General features: G+C 40.3%; 1 protein-coding gene across 1 annotated transcript; it reads left to right on the forward strand.

Moving 5' to 3' along the window:
* The first annotated feature begins 237 nt into the window (after positions 1 to 237).
* LOC137295061 (solute carrier organic anion transporter family member 4C1-like) lies at positions 238 to 18610 on the forward strand. The gene is made up of 14 exons (XM_067826332.1): positions 238 to 355; positions 6017 to 6190; positions 7176 to 7234; positions 7697 to 8013; positions 8661 to 8879; positions 9570 to 9675; positions 10041 to 10162; positions 10834 to 10949; positions 12528 to 12666; positions 14055 to 14250; positions 14666 to 14813; positions 15515 to 15699; positions 16275 to 16339; positions 17122 to 18610. The coding sequence occupies exons 1-14, from the start codon at positions 335 to 337 to the stop codon at positions 17349 to 17351; spliced, it is 2097 nt and encodes a 698-aa protein (XP_067682433.1). The 5' UTR covers positions 238 to 334; the 3' UTR covers positions 17352 to 18610.
* The last annotated feature ends 619 nt before the right edge of the window (positions 18611 to 19229 follow it).

Consider the following 19229-nt stretch of genomic DNA (forward strand, 5'->3'; position numbering starts at 1 on the left):
CAAATAATCTGAAAAATAAAACCCAACTCATTTAAGGAAAACTAAAGAATGTGTATTGACAATTTGGGTACTCGTTTTACCTGTTCTTTTATGTCATAAAAACTATTGAGCTTGTCAAGCGAAACACTAACGACACATGCTTGAGGAATGCTTGTTTCGTGAATTCCCACCTTGACAATAGGCCCTCTTCCCTAAATCGCTAAACCGTAACACTGCTATTTATAGATTGGCATGCCCATAAGAGACCCACTCACAGTTTCGTTCGTTCCTAGAGGACTACACACCTTTCTCGGTCATTCAGAGTTGTTATAGCACCGAGTGACCACTGTCCAATATGATGCGTTCAGAATCCGAGGTAAGCTACTATTAGTAAGAACTATACATCAATATTTGTCCGGTCGAATGTCTAAAACGCATGATTTTTGAGGCAGGGGTAAGGTGTACGACAGGGTTGTATGCTTTGTCCATACTAGTTGCTGTTGTGTGGCGTAAAACGCACAATAGTTTGTTTTGAATGTTCTGCTTTAGTCAAGCTACATTATACTTTCTATCCCCTATTTGTGATGTATGGCAGCTTTGAGGTCGATTTGTAAAACTGAAAGAATACTCTATTGACACACCAATTTTGTAAGAAACTTGAAAATGATGGATGAGAAAGGAGTAATCATTATCTCTGTCATGAAATTAGGTTTGTGTGATTTATTGTCGATGTTTAATATCACGCAGAAAACGATTACACTCTTGACTCCCGATGAATGTCCCTTTGCTTGATGTCATTAGAGAGCAAAGCATGATGGTATGAAAAACAAGCTGTATATTATTAAACATATGATTTAAAGGTCTGTTGTCCGAACTGACGGTATTAAAATTAGATTTGTAAAGAACAGTTTGAATATGTGAAACATGAATATGTGTAAAAGGCATGGCAACACTAGGGCAAATGCCGTGCATTCATTTTCGGTTGCTTTGCCATAAAGATATATAGGCAAGAGGAATTATAATGTGTCATGGACTGTAAATGTATGGGTTATGCACTGCTCTATGCAACATTCAGGCTTACTGGGCATCGAAGCTGGGTTTGCGGCGCGACGCAACAACGCTTTAGTTATTTTGATCATTACTCCACAGAGAAATATCTGGTTTGTAAACCAGAACTCACAAATAGTGAAAATGTGGTACAGTTCGAATGTTATTTATCACAATCAGAAATGATTTAGCTTTGATTCAATGCCTGTTGTCTTCAGCTACCGTGCATGACTACCATGCATGGGCCCTTTCAAGGTGCAACATGTCATGTCATTTATGGTAACATTTTAACGGATAGCTAAATGATTTAGTTAAACAACTCTAGTTTAGACTGACCGATTTTCATCAAAATAGTAGTTTTGGAATGCTAAGATCATGTTTTAAAATAGTGGCAAATAATGTAATTATCGCAAAATATGTTAATAGAAAGTGTATTTGATGAGAAATACGAGTTGAAATGTACAAATTAAAAGTAAATTTTCCAAAATTGTGTATTAATCAGCTGTATTAATTGAAGATCATATATACCTTTGGTTGGTACTATGTGCATAAAAACCCATTACAAGGAAATTAAAGTTGGTACGTTGTATTTAGATCAGCAATATTACATATTGTCTGTTCAACAGTAACATGTCCATGCTTTATATAGCATCAACGATACATCTTATGTCGAAGATACTGTTGGCCTATCATTAAATCACACACACATAACAGAAAGCTACTAAATGTATAATTCAAATGTTCCACATGTCGATCAAAGAATAATGAGAGTGTCTTGTGATCATAACACAAACAACGTTGCGCATCAGTTAGCCTTTATTGCTCTTAATGTGTTCCCAGTTGACATGTTAGTCAATGCCAAAAATGTAAAGATCACGGGAACACGTTTCAGGTCCACGTTAACATGTTAAAGTACATAGAGGCGCAAGCCCTTACAGCTACACCTTCCCATACATTGACTTTTACATGCACAGGTATGAAGTTAGAGAAGGTCCACGGAAAAATTTAGCCCTAATTTAGTTGCCACTTTATCACAGAAGAACATTTAATAAGTCTATTACGACAGACACGTGTAGTTTTAAATGCAAACCTATATGTGCCTGCTTTCATGGACAACTCATAGATATTCCTAGATAATATTCATCAAACATCCTGCGGCTATTGTAACGTGCATACACACATGCAGGCCTCAGCTTTGGTGATATATAACCGTACATAAAAGAGTTACACCTAACACAGTCATGACACTATTAGCATCTTTGTATGTCAGATACGATAGCATCCGTCTAACGAGTAAGTGAGAACGACCATCTGACCATATTAGTTCCGTCTTACAACGTGGTTGCTGAACATCATTTCTGAAGTAACATATTTGTGTACCTGTAGGATAATTGCATAGTCAGCCTGATGATATGGATTGTAGTAGGGCGGGACGGGTATCCGTGACGGGTGGGTAATGAGTTGGACCCGCGTACCAATCTCCTTCCCGAACCCGTTATGCTCGTGTGACTAATACATTAAACAACGTAATATGCTGAATATTCTTTCACCAATAAAATATTGTATTGTCTTTGACGATCTAGACATAATTTACAGTCACTATTTAATATAACATATAATATTTAAATTAAGATGTTGAAAAACTTTAAATTTTAGCCTCAGAGCTGAAGAATTTATTTGCAATTGGTGTCAGGAATTAACGTGTATCCGGGAAAAGTAGGGTAAAAGAGGGTGGGCTACAAGGGTAGAAAATGGGCACCTTCTCCTTTCTGGGATTTAAATAATGCCAACCAAAGGTACATATGATCATTAATATTGATGTAGCTAAATGAGAAGAAATGGAAAAAATACCTTTAATTCAATTCCTTTTATTCACTCATATTTCTCATCAAATGTCCTTTCTATTAAATTTTATAAAAAAATAATTTTTTGCTATGAGCATATTTGTAATTATATCATTGTACACAGTTTTAAAGCATAATATTAGCAATCCAAACCTACTTTCTTGATGAATGTCAATCGGGCAATCCAAACTTCTCTTCTTTTACTCACCACCTGTTGTTCTAGGTGGGCAAATCACTGACGCGGAACAAGTGAAAAATCACTTCCCATTCGGCCGCCAAAATGCACAACATTTTTTATCATTTTGGGTTCTGGCTTCTAAACCAATCGGGTTATAAAGTAACGACTTAAACACAGTGTCAAATGTGAAAATATGCAATGTGTTTATGTAATATCGGAAATCACAACGCACTGTATGTGAAGAAATATAAATAATATGAAAGTATATCTTTCGGCGCGGTAGGGTAGCCCAGTGGTTAAAGCGTTCTCTCGTGACGCCGAAAAATCCCTTTGATTCCCCACATGGGTACAACGTGTGAAAAGAGACGTGAAACTAATTTCACTCACTCACCGACCTTTCTTTCTCCACAAATGGCACCGCTTACACATTCATGCATTGACAACTATTCTGAGGGAAAAAATAACTAAAGGTATCCCATGAAAGCAAGAGCATACCGGGTTTCACCTAAAAAATTGTGAAATGTAGACACTGACGACGAGAGAAGGGAAAGGTGACCAACACAAATTTAAAGTCACCTTGCTTGGCACAAGTAAAGTTTTGTATAACAGAATAGGCTCACGGGTCTCTAATGTTTCCGTTTAGGTGCGTACATGAGTCGACTATGTGGCTCTTATTGAATGGAATGGGCACGTTATAGTGACTACAGCCCAAGGCAACAGATCGTCTTTTGAATCTCAAAGCGGTCAAGGACAAAAGTTAAATGGAGTTTATGGGTCAGTTGTTCATATTATCTACCCTAGCATTTTCAATCTAGGCCACAGTGTCTCTGAGGCTGGAGGCTGGACGGGTGTTCGGGTCCCAGTACACCCCCTCGTTTGACTTAAGGTTTAGGGTTATCAAATGATGCTGTGTCTAGAGTGGGTGAGTTTAGTGTCACGTCGCTTTCAGCAATATTTCAGGGAATTCAGGGTATGAAATGTGCTTCACACATGGTACCCATCTTGGTAATCGAACCAAGATCTTCAGCGCGAAGAGCGAACGAGTTTACCCCTAGGCCTCTGACCGCTCCCAATGCTTAGAAGATGTGAAAAATGTCCAAAACATATTTGCAACTTAGAATTTGTCTATTTATGGAGGAATCATTTCTTAAGATCTCTGTTGGTGTGTTCCCTCATGGAGGTTGTGGGGATCTCCACCGATGTTAAACTGTGATCACTTTAACTGTGATGTCTAGTTACCACAGATCTCATGTTCTCCATATTTGTCATGACGGACGAATTACAATGTTGTAGCCCTATATCGATAGCTTATGTTGTTGCTCATGATATCACCCACTGATTTCAACAAGCATGACTGAGCAATTTACACCTGGTCGTCATGAATCTGATTCAAATCAGGCGATATGTCACGGTAGAAAACACATGCAGACATTTGACTCCATTTCCTCGCTCCGTCAGACTCGTCGGCGCCTCGCAGATAAACCCTGATGTTACATATAGGACGGAACCAATGCGTGACATAGTGGTTTGTATGTAGCGCTGGTTCTCGCTCATGATATCATTCACTGGTCAACACTTGAAAATCGAGGATGGTTTTGGCATAGCTGCATTGTTTTGTCAAACATCAATCCCATATCCATTATTATCAGTGACTGACAAAGATTTTAACTTTTGTTCTTTTAGCTGCAGACTAGGTGGTTGCCCAAGGTGTTGAATCAGACAGTCGGTGTAACTGATACACAGCCAACATAACATTAACATATCACCTCGCTGTACAGTGCGCACTTAACTGAAGTTAAGAAAGACGGGATGACATTTGAAGTGGGGCACAGTTTTCTAATGCCGGCATTTACGGGGAGTGTACAATAACATTGTGTGCAGGCCGTGAGAACTCAGGAGGTGGGACACTCGCAATACAATTTACAAAATGTGGAACTGATTTATGTTAATGGGAGTTGCCGACTCAACAGGTCAACTTCTGTGGGGAATAATGTGTAAGGGACAGACCCAGTTTTACATTCATTTTGGTGCCGAGGTTCACACTTTCTAATTTCTCAAATACATTCGTGACACACTCGAATCGGATGATGTGAGGGTAACAGTGTCAGTTGGAAGCTTGCGTAGTTGTTGTAACGGCAGGTGTGGGTGATAGTACTGTGGTGATTGTCGTCGGGCAGTTGTTGCAGTTGTTCGCAGACAGCAATGACACTTGAACACTATAGACAATACTGACCTCTTTATACTGTATATAGTATTAAACATTGTAAGTTGCAGACAGTATTGACACCTGTATACTGCAGACAGTATTGACACACAAACACTACAGACGGTGATGGCATTTATACTGCAGACAGTATTGACACATGTCAACAGCAGACATTGTTCCTACGTGTAAACTGCAGACATTGTTCCTACGTGTAAACTGCAGACATTGTTGACACGTGTAAAGTGCAGACATTGTTGACACGTGTAAAGTGCAGACAATATTGCCTCCTGTATACTTTAGACAATATTAAGTCATGTTTGCTGCAGGCAATATTGGCCACTGTATCCTGCAGACACTATTAGTCCGGAGTTTCATCACTCTGATGACATGACTCAGTCTCCGGGTTAGAAAGTTGAACCACATTCATTCCTTCAAAGATTTCCAGCAGGTCGTAAACGTTATTTACTCTGGATGGAATCATCCGGCTGGTGATCCCTAGCTGGACTGACAGCAGTCACGGCCATGCCATTAATTCATGACGGAATCATTGTGGCACGGGTAACAGTGTTTGGGCTGTCGTGTTCATTTTTATAACATGTCTTAATAAAGCAATAGTTTACATGTTAACGATCATCACGTTTCGAAGAAAGAAAAACATGTTGCATGTTGTTCCGCACTATAAATCAGTGAGCAGTCTTGTCTGATGGTGTCATGTCATATATTCATGTCGTGCTGGGCGCTGATGTAAAGTAATGTTTTCAGGACCCCGGCTTGGACAATAAAGCATTCGAGGCTGACGCCAATGGCTCCTCAAACCACGAGGTCACACCTAAACAAGAAAAGGACGGATTTCAGAGTGTCGGTTTCTCCAGATCGGCTGATGACGTATTCGTCTCTATCCCACCGTCGAAGGAAGTACCGACAAAACCCGCAAAGGTGAGCCATGACAAAATACATACGATTTCACAGGATTCATTCCATGTACATGTAATTAACACTGTACTGCATACCTCTCCATGAGAGCCTTGAATGGAGGACATGAAGATTATACAGTTTCTTCTCTTTCGATGCTTTAAAAATCATAATAGTGCAAAAATATACTGTGACGAAAAAGGAAAAGCCTTTCTCTCTCTGTCTCTCACTCTCTCTCTCTCTCTCTCTCTCTCTCTCTCTGTGTGTGTGTGTGTGTGTGTGTGTGTGTGTGTGTGTGTGTGTGTGTGTGTGTGTGTGTGTGTGTGTGTATCCGCTTGTTGGCATGTTGATGAGATGGGTTTTTTTGTCACTCCGCGTGTTGCAGTTCATGAATTCATCTTCTACCAGATAGGTTTGATAGCATACTATGTTTCGAGTTTTCTAAATAAACCGATTTGAATCAAAACTGCGAGGACTACTGTCTAAAAAGGCATGCGGTATTGCAGCTTGGTCGGAATCCCCCTAATACTGGGAATAACAATAGGGGCATTCTTGTTATCTCAACCTAATTACTATTTGATAATAGTTTGAAATATGTCATCAGTTCTCTATTGAATCTGCTAAACGGGAAGTGCCAATTTGATATTATGTAAACAGATATGGCTATTTTATTAGCTGTTTTTGTATTATTTATGTTTAATGAAAATACACGCATATACTCTCTGTGACAGTTTGCTCATGAATATAAAACATTATCTTGTTTTCAGAATGTTACGTCAGTCAAGGCTTAATGTCTTAAATATGCCCTGGAGTTTAGATGTAATCGCTGGGGTAGATTGCTAACAGGTGTATTTTTTATGTTTTTCCTTTGAGATTCTTGAGATGTAGCGGTCGGTGTTTGCCGGTGACAGCTGCTTTCACTGCCATTTTGTGCAACAAACAATGAGTTGGGGAGTGATATAGTGTACATCATCAGTAATAACGCACGGGTCTAATCCTCGTGTTTCAGCCTTACAGGGACGAGAAGGAGAACATGTACCGGTACGGATGGCACGGTTTCAAACCAAGGTAAGTAGGCAACACATATAACCTGTTTTTCAGGTACTTTGTGATTTCAGATATAGAACATGCTGTAACACTGCTGAACTGTTAATACCGCTTGTGAAATTTTTCATCTGGACGATTGTTTAAACTTTGAATGTAACAATTACACCCAAACATATCTCATAATATACATAAAGGACTCATAAGGAGAACTGCTAACATCATCATTGACGTATATTTGTATAGCCGAATGCTCCAGCTGATGAATGGCCACAGATACTATCCCCATGAGTACTGGACCGGTATTGATATTCACGAGGCGATAGATATACAGATATGTCATACATGCCACATACTTGTCCCTAATTCTTAACTTCAGACTTACTTCACTTGACGAATTAGATTTATTCAAAAGCTATACATGTTTATGAAAATAAACAGATGTTCAAAGTTGTGTCGGATAACTGAGTATATTTTCGTCTTTAGTTTCTTACAGAAGTTCAACAAAATCGGAGTGTTCGTGTTCTGTGCTCTAGTCCTCTGTGTCACCGAGGGATTCACTGTCAACGGGATAGCCAGTGCAGCTCTACCCCATCTGGAAAAGCAGTTCGGCCTTGAAAGCTCCAAGTCTGCTCTGATCACAAGTTCCCAGGACATAGGAGCCCTTGCAGTTGTGCTGTTCGTCAGCTTCATAGGAGGCCGGTACAACAAGGCTTCCTGGGTTGCCGCTGGCTCTCTCATAAGTGCTGTCGGGTCTCTCTTGTTTATGGTTCCTCACATGGCTACAAATGCCCCCCTAAAGTGTGAGTCGTTTGCTTGGTGTTGAAGGTCTATTTCGGCTTGCATACGCAAAAGTTTTGTTCCAACACTCAACCGTAATGTTATTTATAAAACACACATATCTCCACAATGTTAATATTTTTTGTGTCTGAGGCCAACAGTCTCATTAGAATTAGACGTTATTCTATATCGCTAAGCAAAGATCTGAGGACATACCATTCGTCAAATCAATCCCCTCCCTGAACTATGAAGTGACTAATAGGAAGTGGACAATAGTCACCCTGAAAGAAGCTTTTAGGAGCTAAAAATATACGTCTGGCAACCGCTATTCAAGAGTACCCTTCAAAGCACATTTTGTGAACATCTATAGGCTATGCAAAGTCACTTCCGTTTCAAATATCTGTCCCACTGACGTGAGACGAATTTACGGATGCAGCGTGGATACGTCGCTTAAAATGCAACATATTAACCTTTATGATGTTAAATGACAAGAAAATACAATCCTAATGATTTGATGGACTGGATGAAAGGTTTTGAAGTAACACGTTAAACGGGAGTCTCAGGTCTTTGTTTAGCGGGAGCAAGAATTAAGATCATATTTCAATGTTGCATTAGTGACTAAATTACAGGGAAGAAATTCAGCAATCGTATGTAATGTTTCGTTCATCAGCTTCTTCCGGTAGTGCATCTGTGTCAACGATATGCAATCTCCAGAATTCAACTTCCGGTTCCGGTCCTGCGTCTTCTGGCGATAGTGGGCTGTCCCATTATCTAGGTGTGTTCATGATCGCTCAGATGATTCACGGAGTAGGCTTCACTCCAATGTTATCTCTCGGAACAGCCTATATCGATGAGAATGCGGAACCTGCAAAAGCAGCTGTATACGTTGGTAAGTCGCCAGGCAACCCAAAGTCTGTTACTTGGTTAAATACATTCCCAGTATTTCTGCATAACAGATTAAGGTTGAGGGTGAATGTCGGTTACTAATTTGGTGGAACCCAACCCTATATTTCTGCTGTCAAACCAATGGTCATTTAGTGTAATACTGAATGTTAAGTCTGTGGTGTGTAATATCACCATGACATGCTTGTTTGTTGTTTAACAATAATATTCCAGCTATATGGCGATGGTCTGTAAATTATAGAGTCTAGACCAGACAATCCAGTGATCGATAGCATGAGCATTGATCTACGTAACTGAGCTGGGATGACATGCGTCAACCACGTCCAGCCTTAACACCGTTAGTACCGTTAGTCTTATGACAAGCATTGAAGGCTAATTCTATCACAGAACTTCCAGGGTCAATAAATAATGCGCTTGGAGCGTTTCAAGTATCAACTGATGTCTTCATATGTTCCAGTACTTAAAAAATGATATGATAAATGATTTTGAATTACACACACACACACACACGCGCGCGCGCGCGCGCGCACACACACACACACAAAACAACAACAAAAACAAACAAAAACAAGCATACACGCACGCACGCGCGCGTTTTAGGATAATTAGCACTAGTTGTTCATTAATAAAACGAATGTTAATGTGACGTCAGTGCACATGCCGTTTTTGCCTACAGGGATGACGTATGGGGCAGCTGCTGTTGGAGTTTCAATAGGATTTTTCGCTGGGGGCCAGTTAACGGAGAAGTTTTACGTGGACTTTGACCGGATTGACCAGACAAGGTGTGAAGAACAGAGATACTAGGTCTCGTGATCTGTGAGATGTTGGTTCCCTGTGAAAAAAGGGTCGTCAGTAAAACTGAATTTGTACATTAACAGGTGCTATTTGCAAGTCTCTCTTGTTGTGTTTTTAAAATGAATAGTCACCCAGCCAAACATGTTACAGAGATATACACTGTAATTACTTGATCAATACTTTTTGCAAGTTGCAGAAATTCTGCAAACACAAATGAGTGTTGCCATTCAGATGACTTCTGATATTTACGAACGAACGTATGTTGCTTGTGTTCGCTTGAATGTATTGTATGTAAGTTACTGTATGGTTGTTGTCTGGTACAAGAAGCATCATAAGGGGCTGTTTGTTTTAGCTTAGATTTTGGACCCCGCGACCCCCGCTGGATTGGAGGCTGGTGGATTGGGTTTATAATATCGGTGGTGCTGTTCGCATCGGCATCTCTCCCGTTGTTCGGCTTCCCAAGGGCTATACCAGGTAGGAAACTGAAGTAGGACATGTGGTATATCTGGGGGTGTCCTCAAATGAGCCAGATGACATTTGTTTCAATTATATTGTTACCTCTTTACAACTGAAACAAAAAGCCAGAAATCTACACACAGAAGAATGCACAACAAGCACCAAGAAATTATTTACAATTAACAGTTGCATTCTAAAATAAACTCAGTTGACATATCAGTGCAAATAACTGTAAAGTAGTTTAAGTGGCAGTGTACATTACGGTTACAAGAGCATTACAGAATACTATAAACTTGATAGAAATGAGATCAGATGAGATTTATTTCATCTCGTACCAAAAGTATACATGCTGTAGGCACGTAGTCAGTGACTCAGTGTGTCCTGAAGAGTATTCACCTCTGTAAAATGCTGTACAACACCTGGCTATGAAAGCAAGAAATTATAGTCACACCACTGCATATATTCTTAGATAGTAATACATTCCTAACAACTATTGTTTCTTATTATGAACTTTTAGCGAATCTTAAAAGAAACATGGTGGTACAACTGTGGAAACAATATGTTACAATGTGACAAATATTGAATAGTTTGAAGCTGTGCAAATTTCGTTCTATTTTTCGTCCTCTCTGGATTTGCTGTTGTAAACTCATGATAGACCTTCGTCAGATGTTCCAACCTTCTGATCACAGGGAGCGAAAAGCACCGCCGTGACCTGGAAGAAGACGTGGCTGACCAGGAGAAGAGGTCAGTCCTTACTGTGATCAAAGACACCGTCGGAGATTTCTTTAAAGCTGTTTTGAAATTTGTAAGTATAACCAGACACAAATTTAGGGGAGTTGTTCAATTGAGATCACTCTTCATACGTTGTATATGACCTCACTAGCAAGACAATGTGCATCTCACAAGTTTCACACGTCTTAACCAACTATTAAGACACACTTCTCACAACCGTACGTAATATTACTATTAACATAAACACATATCTCGATTGTCTAGCAGTGTTGGTAGCTAGCACCTGCACTTACAGTTTCTCTACCTCGTATGTAGGAGGTGCAGCTGAGTTATAGTCGGTTTGGATCAAAAGCGGACCGATGAATTGCAATGTAACTCAAACACTAATAAGTATAACATACTCAATGAAACGCTGATCGTAATCAAAACATCATACCAACTCTGTGAGGTTTTGCAGAATTTTCGTCCTAATGAAAAAAGGTTGTTTAACAAACTATCATTAAAATATTGACACAATTCACTGTTTATGACGAGGGAGGAGTGCAGAGAAAGGCACAGCCAGGTGTTTGAGAGAGAAGTGCCGAGAAAGTTCATTGGTCATTAACATGTGCTGTGCTGTCTCCATGTTTTCTCGCACACCTGGCTGTCCCTTTCTCTGCACTCCTCCCTCGTAACAAACAGTGAACTGTATCAATATTTTAATGATAGTTTGTTAAACAACTTGTTTATTTTAAGGAAAAATATTCTGCAAAAACCTCACAGAGTTGGTATGATGTTTCGATTATGATCAGCGTTTTACTGAGTAGGTTATGTTTATTTGTTTTCGAGCTAGACTGCAATTCATCTGTCCGCTTTTGAGCCGAACGGACTATACTGTAAAACTTACTTAAAACCTAGATCTGGGTTAGAATTGGTCGTCTTCAGCGACTGCTTATCCTAAGAGGCGGCTAACGGGATCGGCTGGTGACACTCGCTGACTTGTTTGACACATGTCATCGTATCTTCGAAGTTTGACAGATCTGTGCTCATGATTATGTTCATCAGATTGACTTATGAGGACTGAAGCTAATTACAGACCATCGTGATATAGCTGGAATATTGCTGTGTTGGGCGTAAAACTAAACTCACTCGCACTTACCCACCTACCCATCAAGATCTGGGCCTAGATTTTCGAAGATCTCTATTAGCGCTAAGAAAGTCGTAAGTGCCATACATTAACATTAACTTACGACTATCTTATCGCTCAGAGAGCTTCGAAAATCTAGGCCCTGGGTGAAAACTGGCTTTCCGCAACTAATGCTTGTCATGAGAGGCGACAAATGGGGTTGGGTGGTCAGTCCTTCTATACTAAGTGATCTATGTCGAAGTATCACAATTGTGTAGATACAGGCTCATGCCGTCAAGCACTGGGCTGCTTGGCCAAGACTTGATTGTTAACAAACCACCGTCATACAGAGGCTGAGAGTACATCACTGACTCACTTCGAGCAGGCCACACATTGTAACCATCAGATACAGTGTTGTTGGTGACCATGAAAAACCCGGGTAGTTGCCCTACCTCAACACACACCATCCAAACCTTCACGTAACATGTAAGCACACGTGTACACTGTAATGTACAGCCTTGCTGAGTTGCAGATTGCCTGTTTCAGCTGGGTAACGTGGAGTTAATCTTTCTCAGCCTTGGGGGTGCTGCCGAGGCACTGATTATCCTCGGAGTAGGGGCGTTTGCCTTCAAATATCTGGCTGAAATGTACGACATGCCCTTTGATCAAGCTGGATACCTGTTAGGTGAGTTAGTGATTTTGTCTTTGATGTTGAGAAAGAGTACTAGTTGGTCTAAGATGTTTAAATGTGTATTTCTGTTTAACATTATATAAGTATGTGAAAATGAAATACTTAAATGGGCGTTTTCTATAATCCACTTGAGGAAATGCTAATGCATATGTGTTAAATTGAAATGCAGTTATTACTCAGGCGCGTCAATGAGAGTTGTTAAGATTGTGCAATGTGACGTTTAAATGAAGTATATGTGCATGACTCGAACAAAATATGTATTACAAATTCGACTGCTGTCTGTGACTCTCAACTGAACTCTAGCTTGTGTAACGTGGAAATCTTAGCTCGGACTCCCTTTAAGATCATGGTCTAACGTACCATTGTTAACCAAAGCATATGCGTTTAAGAAGTTCGAGATTAAAACGTTGTTATGTAAATCCATTTCCACTGCGGAATTTGTCTGAATCTGTATAACAAGAGGCCAAAATCTGAGACCAGGATTAGTGAGTGACTGAGAGAGCTTAGTTTTACGCCGCACACAGCAATATCCCAACTATATGGTCGTGGTCTGCCAATAATTGGGACTGGACCTGACAAGACAGCAAACAAAAACATAAACATTCAAAATTAGTTAGTTTATAGCAGAGGTGGTGACTAGTATATTTGCATCTTCTGATTTGGTCCGCTGCTATCGACATATTAATCAAGAAAAATGATAGTTAGAACAGGACGTAACCGCGATTGTGTTCTAATATTTTAGCCCAGTTTATCCTGGGATGGCTAAAGTTTCCATCCGATGAAATATAAATGCTAGTCACATATTGTCAAGTTGGTAGGTAATTCGGTAGCCATACGCAGCACATACCTAGCGACTTACCGCAGATCAACTCGTGACTGTGTTTTTTCGATGTAACTGTATAGTCGATAGTGTCGGAGAATGGTGTTACAGCGAGTTACCGAATGAATTCGGATGTCGTTTTAGAGAAACAAAAAAAAAAAAAGACATGTAAAGACCCATTCGTACGTGATAACTACATTTGTTTTCAATATTTCGCGCGTTATATAACAAAAGTACATCTGTACTGCGTGCTTAGGGCCCAAGACTGCATACTAGCTAAACCGCTAGCTCGTCACGCCAAAAACCCGGGTGTGATTCGACATATTAGTACAATGTATGAAGCCCATTTTTGTGTCCCCGCCGTGATATTACAGGAATATTGCTAAAAGTATTGCAGTAATATTGCTAAAGGTATTGTAGGAATATTGCTAGAAGTATTGCAAGAATATTGCCAAAAGCGACGTGAAACCAAACTCGTTCCTCGGGGCATCTTCATGTATTCAAAGATTTTATGGTTGCTTCAAACTGTCCCCGCTGTTCACCGTGTTTACTGTGTTTGTAGGAGGTCTCATATTGTTCAGTGCCTTTGGTATGGTGCTTGGTGGTATCCTCATCCGAGGGTTCCACCTTGAGGGGCTGGGGATGGCGAGACTGAATGTGGGCCTGTGTGTTCTGTCCAGTGTCCTGGGATTCGCAGTGCTAGCTAAATGCCCCAATGTACGACTTGCAGGAATGGAAATACCGTACCCGGGCGAGAGGTGGGGCTTTCTTTTCTGTTATATATAAGGTATATAGCCACTGAAAAATAACGCTACAATTTTCACAGAAATATATGATAAATAATTCGCATATCTGGTGTTTTCGTTTTTCCTTTTTATTTCTTAAAACATATATTTTGTTTAAAGTACTAAGATGGTGTTTAAAGTTAAGATAACTGCGTAATTCGGATCTTCTAAGTATTCATTAAAAGATACATTAGGTTTAGGGCTAGGAATTTTGGACACAAACAAATAAGTATGTTTTTAATTTTCAATTTTCAATCACCATCATTATCAATGCCAATAGGTGTGTTTTTCAAGTGTTAAATATTCATCATCACAATTGGTATGCTACTGTTGCACAACTGTTCTGTAAACACGTATTTACGACACGAATGGTATGATATACATTCAGTTCTGTGGGGACTAACATCGCAACGTGTCAAGGGTCATGTGACTGCTCAAGGCAAGCGTTCAACCCCGTGTGTGGCGCCGACGACATTGTGTACTACTCCCCATGCCACGCCGGCTGTATCAACCAGAACAGCCTCGGACCATTAGCTGTGAGAATGTGCAGACTCAGCTTTAGAAACTTTGAAGACATCCCATTTTCTTACATCATAATACAACCAAGTGTACAATGGTTTTTTGTTTACGTACGCCAAACAGATATTAATGTTGAAATAAAATTGTTTGCCGCCTTTGCTTAAAAGTGCATTCCGGTTCGGAATAAATCTGATTTGATGTGTTCGGTCGTTTACTGTTGGTTCACGTAAACTGGAAACATTGAATCCTTTGAGTGTGAGTTGTGTGTTCAACGCCTTTAGCAGTATTCCAGCAATATATATTCATAGAAACAAATAGAGGAACACGTGACAGTACAAGTGATCCATATTCATTTCCAGAATTTCACCTACAGTGCAATAGATACCCTTGTGAAGAAACCTGGAAAAGAATAAAGGAACACTTGTACTTTCATGTGTTCCCTTATTTCTTTCCATGGGTATATTACAGTGACACCAGAAACGGGTTTCACGTGTTTTAACCATGTGGAGAATCGAACCGGGGCATACGGCGGGACAACGAACGCTCTAGGCTACCCCAATGCCCGTTGAATCAGTAAATTATAGATCTCGATTCAGTGTAAAAACATATCTTATTACCCGAAACTACAAATTAATGTTGATCGAGTCATTTGCGTCTCTTAAGAAGAAAAAGTTGTTTCGGTTTTCATCTTTTAAAAAATGATGACTTTCCTTTTCAGACGTACGGTAACTGCAGTTGTGTGGAACACAGTATGAACAGTACTACCAATGACGTCATTTCCACTGCCGTAAAGGGGCGGTGTGATATTGACTGCAACAACCTGTACGTCTTAGCGCCTCTCCTCTTTCTTATGCTTCTATCGGTGTTAACGACGACAACACCTGTCTCCATGGCAACACTCAGGTGAGTTTCCTGATACATGTAGATTTCAACATTCAGTGTTAGAAACAATACATTTCTATGAAGTGTAGTTATAACGACAAAAGGTGTACCAAGTGTACATTTTAGAGCTGGATTTAAGTTCTGAAAGATAATAAGAAAATGTTTGAAGCTTTGCACCAACAAAGTCCCTCTTGTGGGACATTTATAACAGTCACAACGTTTTCGTTTCCTGTGTAAATCTTAAACAATGTTTTTGACAGCGATCATACATTTTGGTAAACTGCGTTTGATAGTCCATGTTTTGTTGGGGGTTTTTTGGGGTGGGGTGGGGGGCTGTTATTCTTTATGTAAAGACTCAGAGGTTCAGTCATGCCAGAACTAGAACTTGCCAGAACCATTTTCCATTCCACTTGCGCTGAGCCGATACCCTGGCACTGCCAAGAAGGGCTTGATTCAAAATTATCCACTGTGTAACAAAATGGAAAAGCATATCAAAGCCACAGATCATATTCTAGTTATATTTACAAAGCCGGTAATCTCGTATTGTTACATAAATATGTGTTGTCTGGACTGAACGTTTATCTATCTCTTCCAAGATGCGTGGATCCACAGCTGAAGCCATTCGCTCTGGGATTCCAATGGATGCTGATGAGACTGCTAGGTAAAACTTTAAGGCCTATATAATGAACAGTTCATGCCTACATTATACACCGTGATCAGCCAACACATCCCCAGATTCTGGCAATCTCAGATTTCCCGCCTTTCATTCTCATTTACCAATTTGACTGGCTACACAGCTGTGTCACAGGTCGACTTACAAACCTACCTCAGTGTTTGGTTGGCACTATTAACAACTTAGCGCAGAGTCCTACTGATCGCCTTTGTAAGAAATGCAAAGTGGAAGAACGTGACATCACTAGGAACCTCTTCGAAGGAAGATGTGTCTTCATTTCCATTGAACATGTTGATGGCTTTTATTGCTAGGTAATACAACCTACTGGTCATGCCCTCTCTCTCATTTCCCTCCCATGTGCCGTCTTTTGATTGGTTGGTAAAATGTTGATGAAAGTCGTATGAACCACGGGATGTGTGTCGGTCAGCCTTGTTCCCTGGGTCTGCAGTATCGACCCTGCAAACCAGTCTGTGTATCTGTTTACCGAACTTTAACTGGAGATACAACGAAGACTTTACCATATTTTTGCGTATTGGTGGCCAACAGATCATTTACTCGATCACGTGATCCGTACTATCTCGAAGCAATAAAATCCCAAAATAGGACATTACAATTTTGTTTGGGTAGTTCCCATTTCGTGCATGTGTGTGTTATGTATATTTTATCATGGAACGCGAGGGATGGACAAAATGCTTCTGAAATCTTGAAATACTTTTGTCATGCAATACGGAAGTCATTCGTTGAATAAACATGTATGTCCTCCTCAACAGGTTCCATCCCGGGCCCGGTGCTCATTGGCTTTGTCCTGGACTCCTCCTGTGAAATATGGAGCCCTCCGTCTTCAGATGGGACCCGGTTCTGTATGCTGTACAACAAGGACAGGATGTCCATAGGCGTGTTCGCTTGGTGGATTGTCGTCAACATCATTGCGGGGTTTTGCTTTTTGATAGCGTCTATTGCCAATGCACGAAAGAGGAAGTCGATTGACCTAGGGAGCTAAGAGCAACTGTTCTTCGTGAAATTGTTACTTTTCATTGAATTCCCCTACTATTTGGGCTCGAAGGAGTGCTCTGCGTTGACAGTTGACGATGATAAGTGGTGTGTTTCCATGGTTACATATCGTTTGTCCAGAGATTAAATACATGTATGGGTGCAGCGACGAGACCCGAGGAAACATGCATTTAATTGGTAAGCTAATTGTACATATGGAACATTCATATTTTAACCAGGGACAATATTCAGTACCCATGAACTTTTGTTAGTGCTGCAAAACATGAGCACTAGAATCGGTACCCCATTGCCTGTTGTCCGGACTCGGAAGATATGATTGTGTTGCTTACTAGCGTTCACTGAAAACATTCTGAAACCCGGAGATCTTCGTCCCAAGGTTTAAGGTTATATTTACAACCCCTTACAAAGGTTTGTGTCGTTATAGGGTTTCATCAGTATTGATAAGACTTTGTCTAACACATATAGTCCATATCATACTACACATCAACACATGGCACGAGCTGTCATGCTTGCAATACTGTGTAATACTGCCTGAATGTATCCCACAATACTACTGAATGGTGCTATCTACCTTCAATTATTCAAAAAACAATGACTTGTGTGAACGTTGTATAGAACCCAGTCTAGCTATTCTCGAACTTCTTAATACCATACTCTGCAGTATCAACTGACGTTTACACATTTTGACTGCTGGATGGTTACCTCCAGCTTGTGGTTACAGGAGATCCTGAACACTGCAGTATCATCTGACGTTTACACATTTTGACTGCTGGATGGTGACCTCCAGCTTGTGGTTACAGGAGATCCTGAACACTGCAGTATCATCTGACGTTTACTCATTTTGACTGCTGGATGGTGACCTCCAGCTTGTGGTTACAGGAGATCCTGAACACTGCAGTATCATCTGACGTTTACACATTTTGACTGCTGGATGGTTACCTCCAGCTTGTGGTTACAGGAGATCCTGAACACTGCAGTATCATCTGACGTTTACACATTTTGACTGCTGGATGGTGACCTCCAGCTTGTGGTTACAGGAGATCCTGAACACTGCAGTATCATCTGACGTTTACACATTTTGACTGCTGGATGGTGACCTCCAGCTTGTGGTTACAGGAGATCCTGAACACTGCAGTATCATCTGACGTTTACTCATTTTGTTACATATATTTTCAAAATGATTTTATTATGTGAACTATGTACTCTTTGTTTTATATCTGACATGTTGATAAAATATCTTGTTGGGTATTGTATTGTTTTCTTACCTGCAATCAAATCAGTGCTTCATAATTTATGAGGGACACTTTTGGTATCTTGATGGAGTCGACTTGCCTTACATCTTACTTTCTCCATTACTGTGTCCGTAGATTTGTGATCACCAGGACAGGTGCCCAAATCATCATATGAGTCCTCGCTACTTGCACCCCATCCTTCTATATGAGATCATATTTTGTCATACAGTCGCATATATATCTGTGTGGTATATGCTATGAGGTGGGGAGAATCATGTAGCCTCAGTGGTAAATACATGCATACCACGATCTTTCGTAAAACAGATAGTACTGTGAATTTGGATACCACGTTAGCAAGAGTTGCATACTCCCCATGGAGTTGAGGCTGATAATACGATGTGATGTTGAGACCGACATCCAATGATCGAGGGAAATAAATACAAGGGTCTTGAACATGCACTATCTGTATGAATATGTTCGCTATATAACTATCCCATCCTAAAAACACGTCTGCAAATTCAGACCTGGGCACCTAAACAGTATGATACTGTTTCAGTAGCAAGAAGTACGCAAGGGAGAAATTGATTATGACAAAAGTTTACTGGACAATCCCCATAAACACGTGTATGGTCAGG

This window comes from Haliotis asinina, chromosome 8, assembly GCF_037392515.1.
Source record: "Haliotis asinina isolate JCU_RB_2024 chromosome 8, JCU_Hal_asi_v2, whole genome shotgun sequence".
In the NCBI taxonomy this organism is placed as follows: Eukaryota; Metazoa; Mollusca; class Gastropoda; order Lepetellida; family Haliotidae; genus Haliotis; species Haliotis asinina.

Coding starts and splice junctions, on each gene's coding strand:
- LOC137295061 (XM_067826332.1), top strand. CDS start 335: ATGATGCGTTCAGAATCCGAG. Junction 7,235..7,696: donor TGGCACGGTTTCAAACCAAG/GTAAGTAGGCAA, acceptor TTTCGTCTTTAG/TTTCTTACAGAAGTTCAACA. Junction 16,340..17,121: donor GATGCTGATGAGACTGCTAG/GTAAAACTTTAA, acceptor CCTCCTCAACAG/GTTCCATCCCGGGCCCGGTG.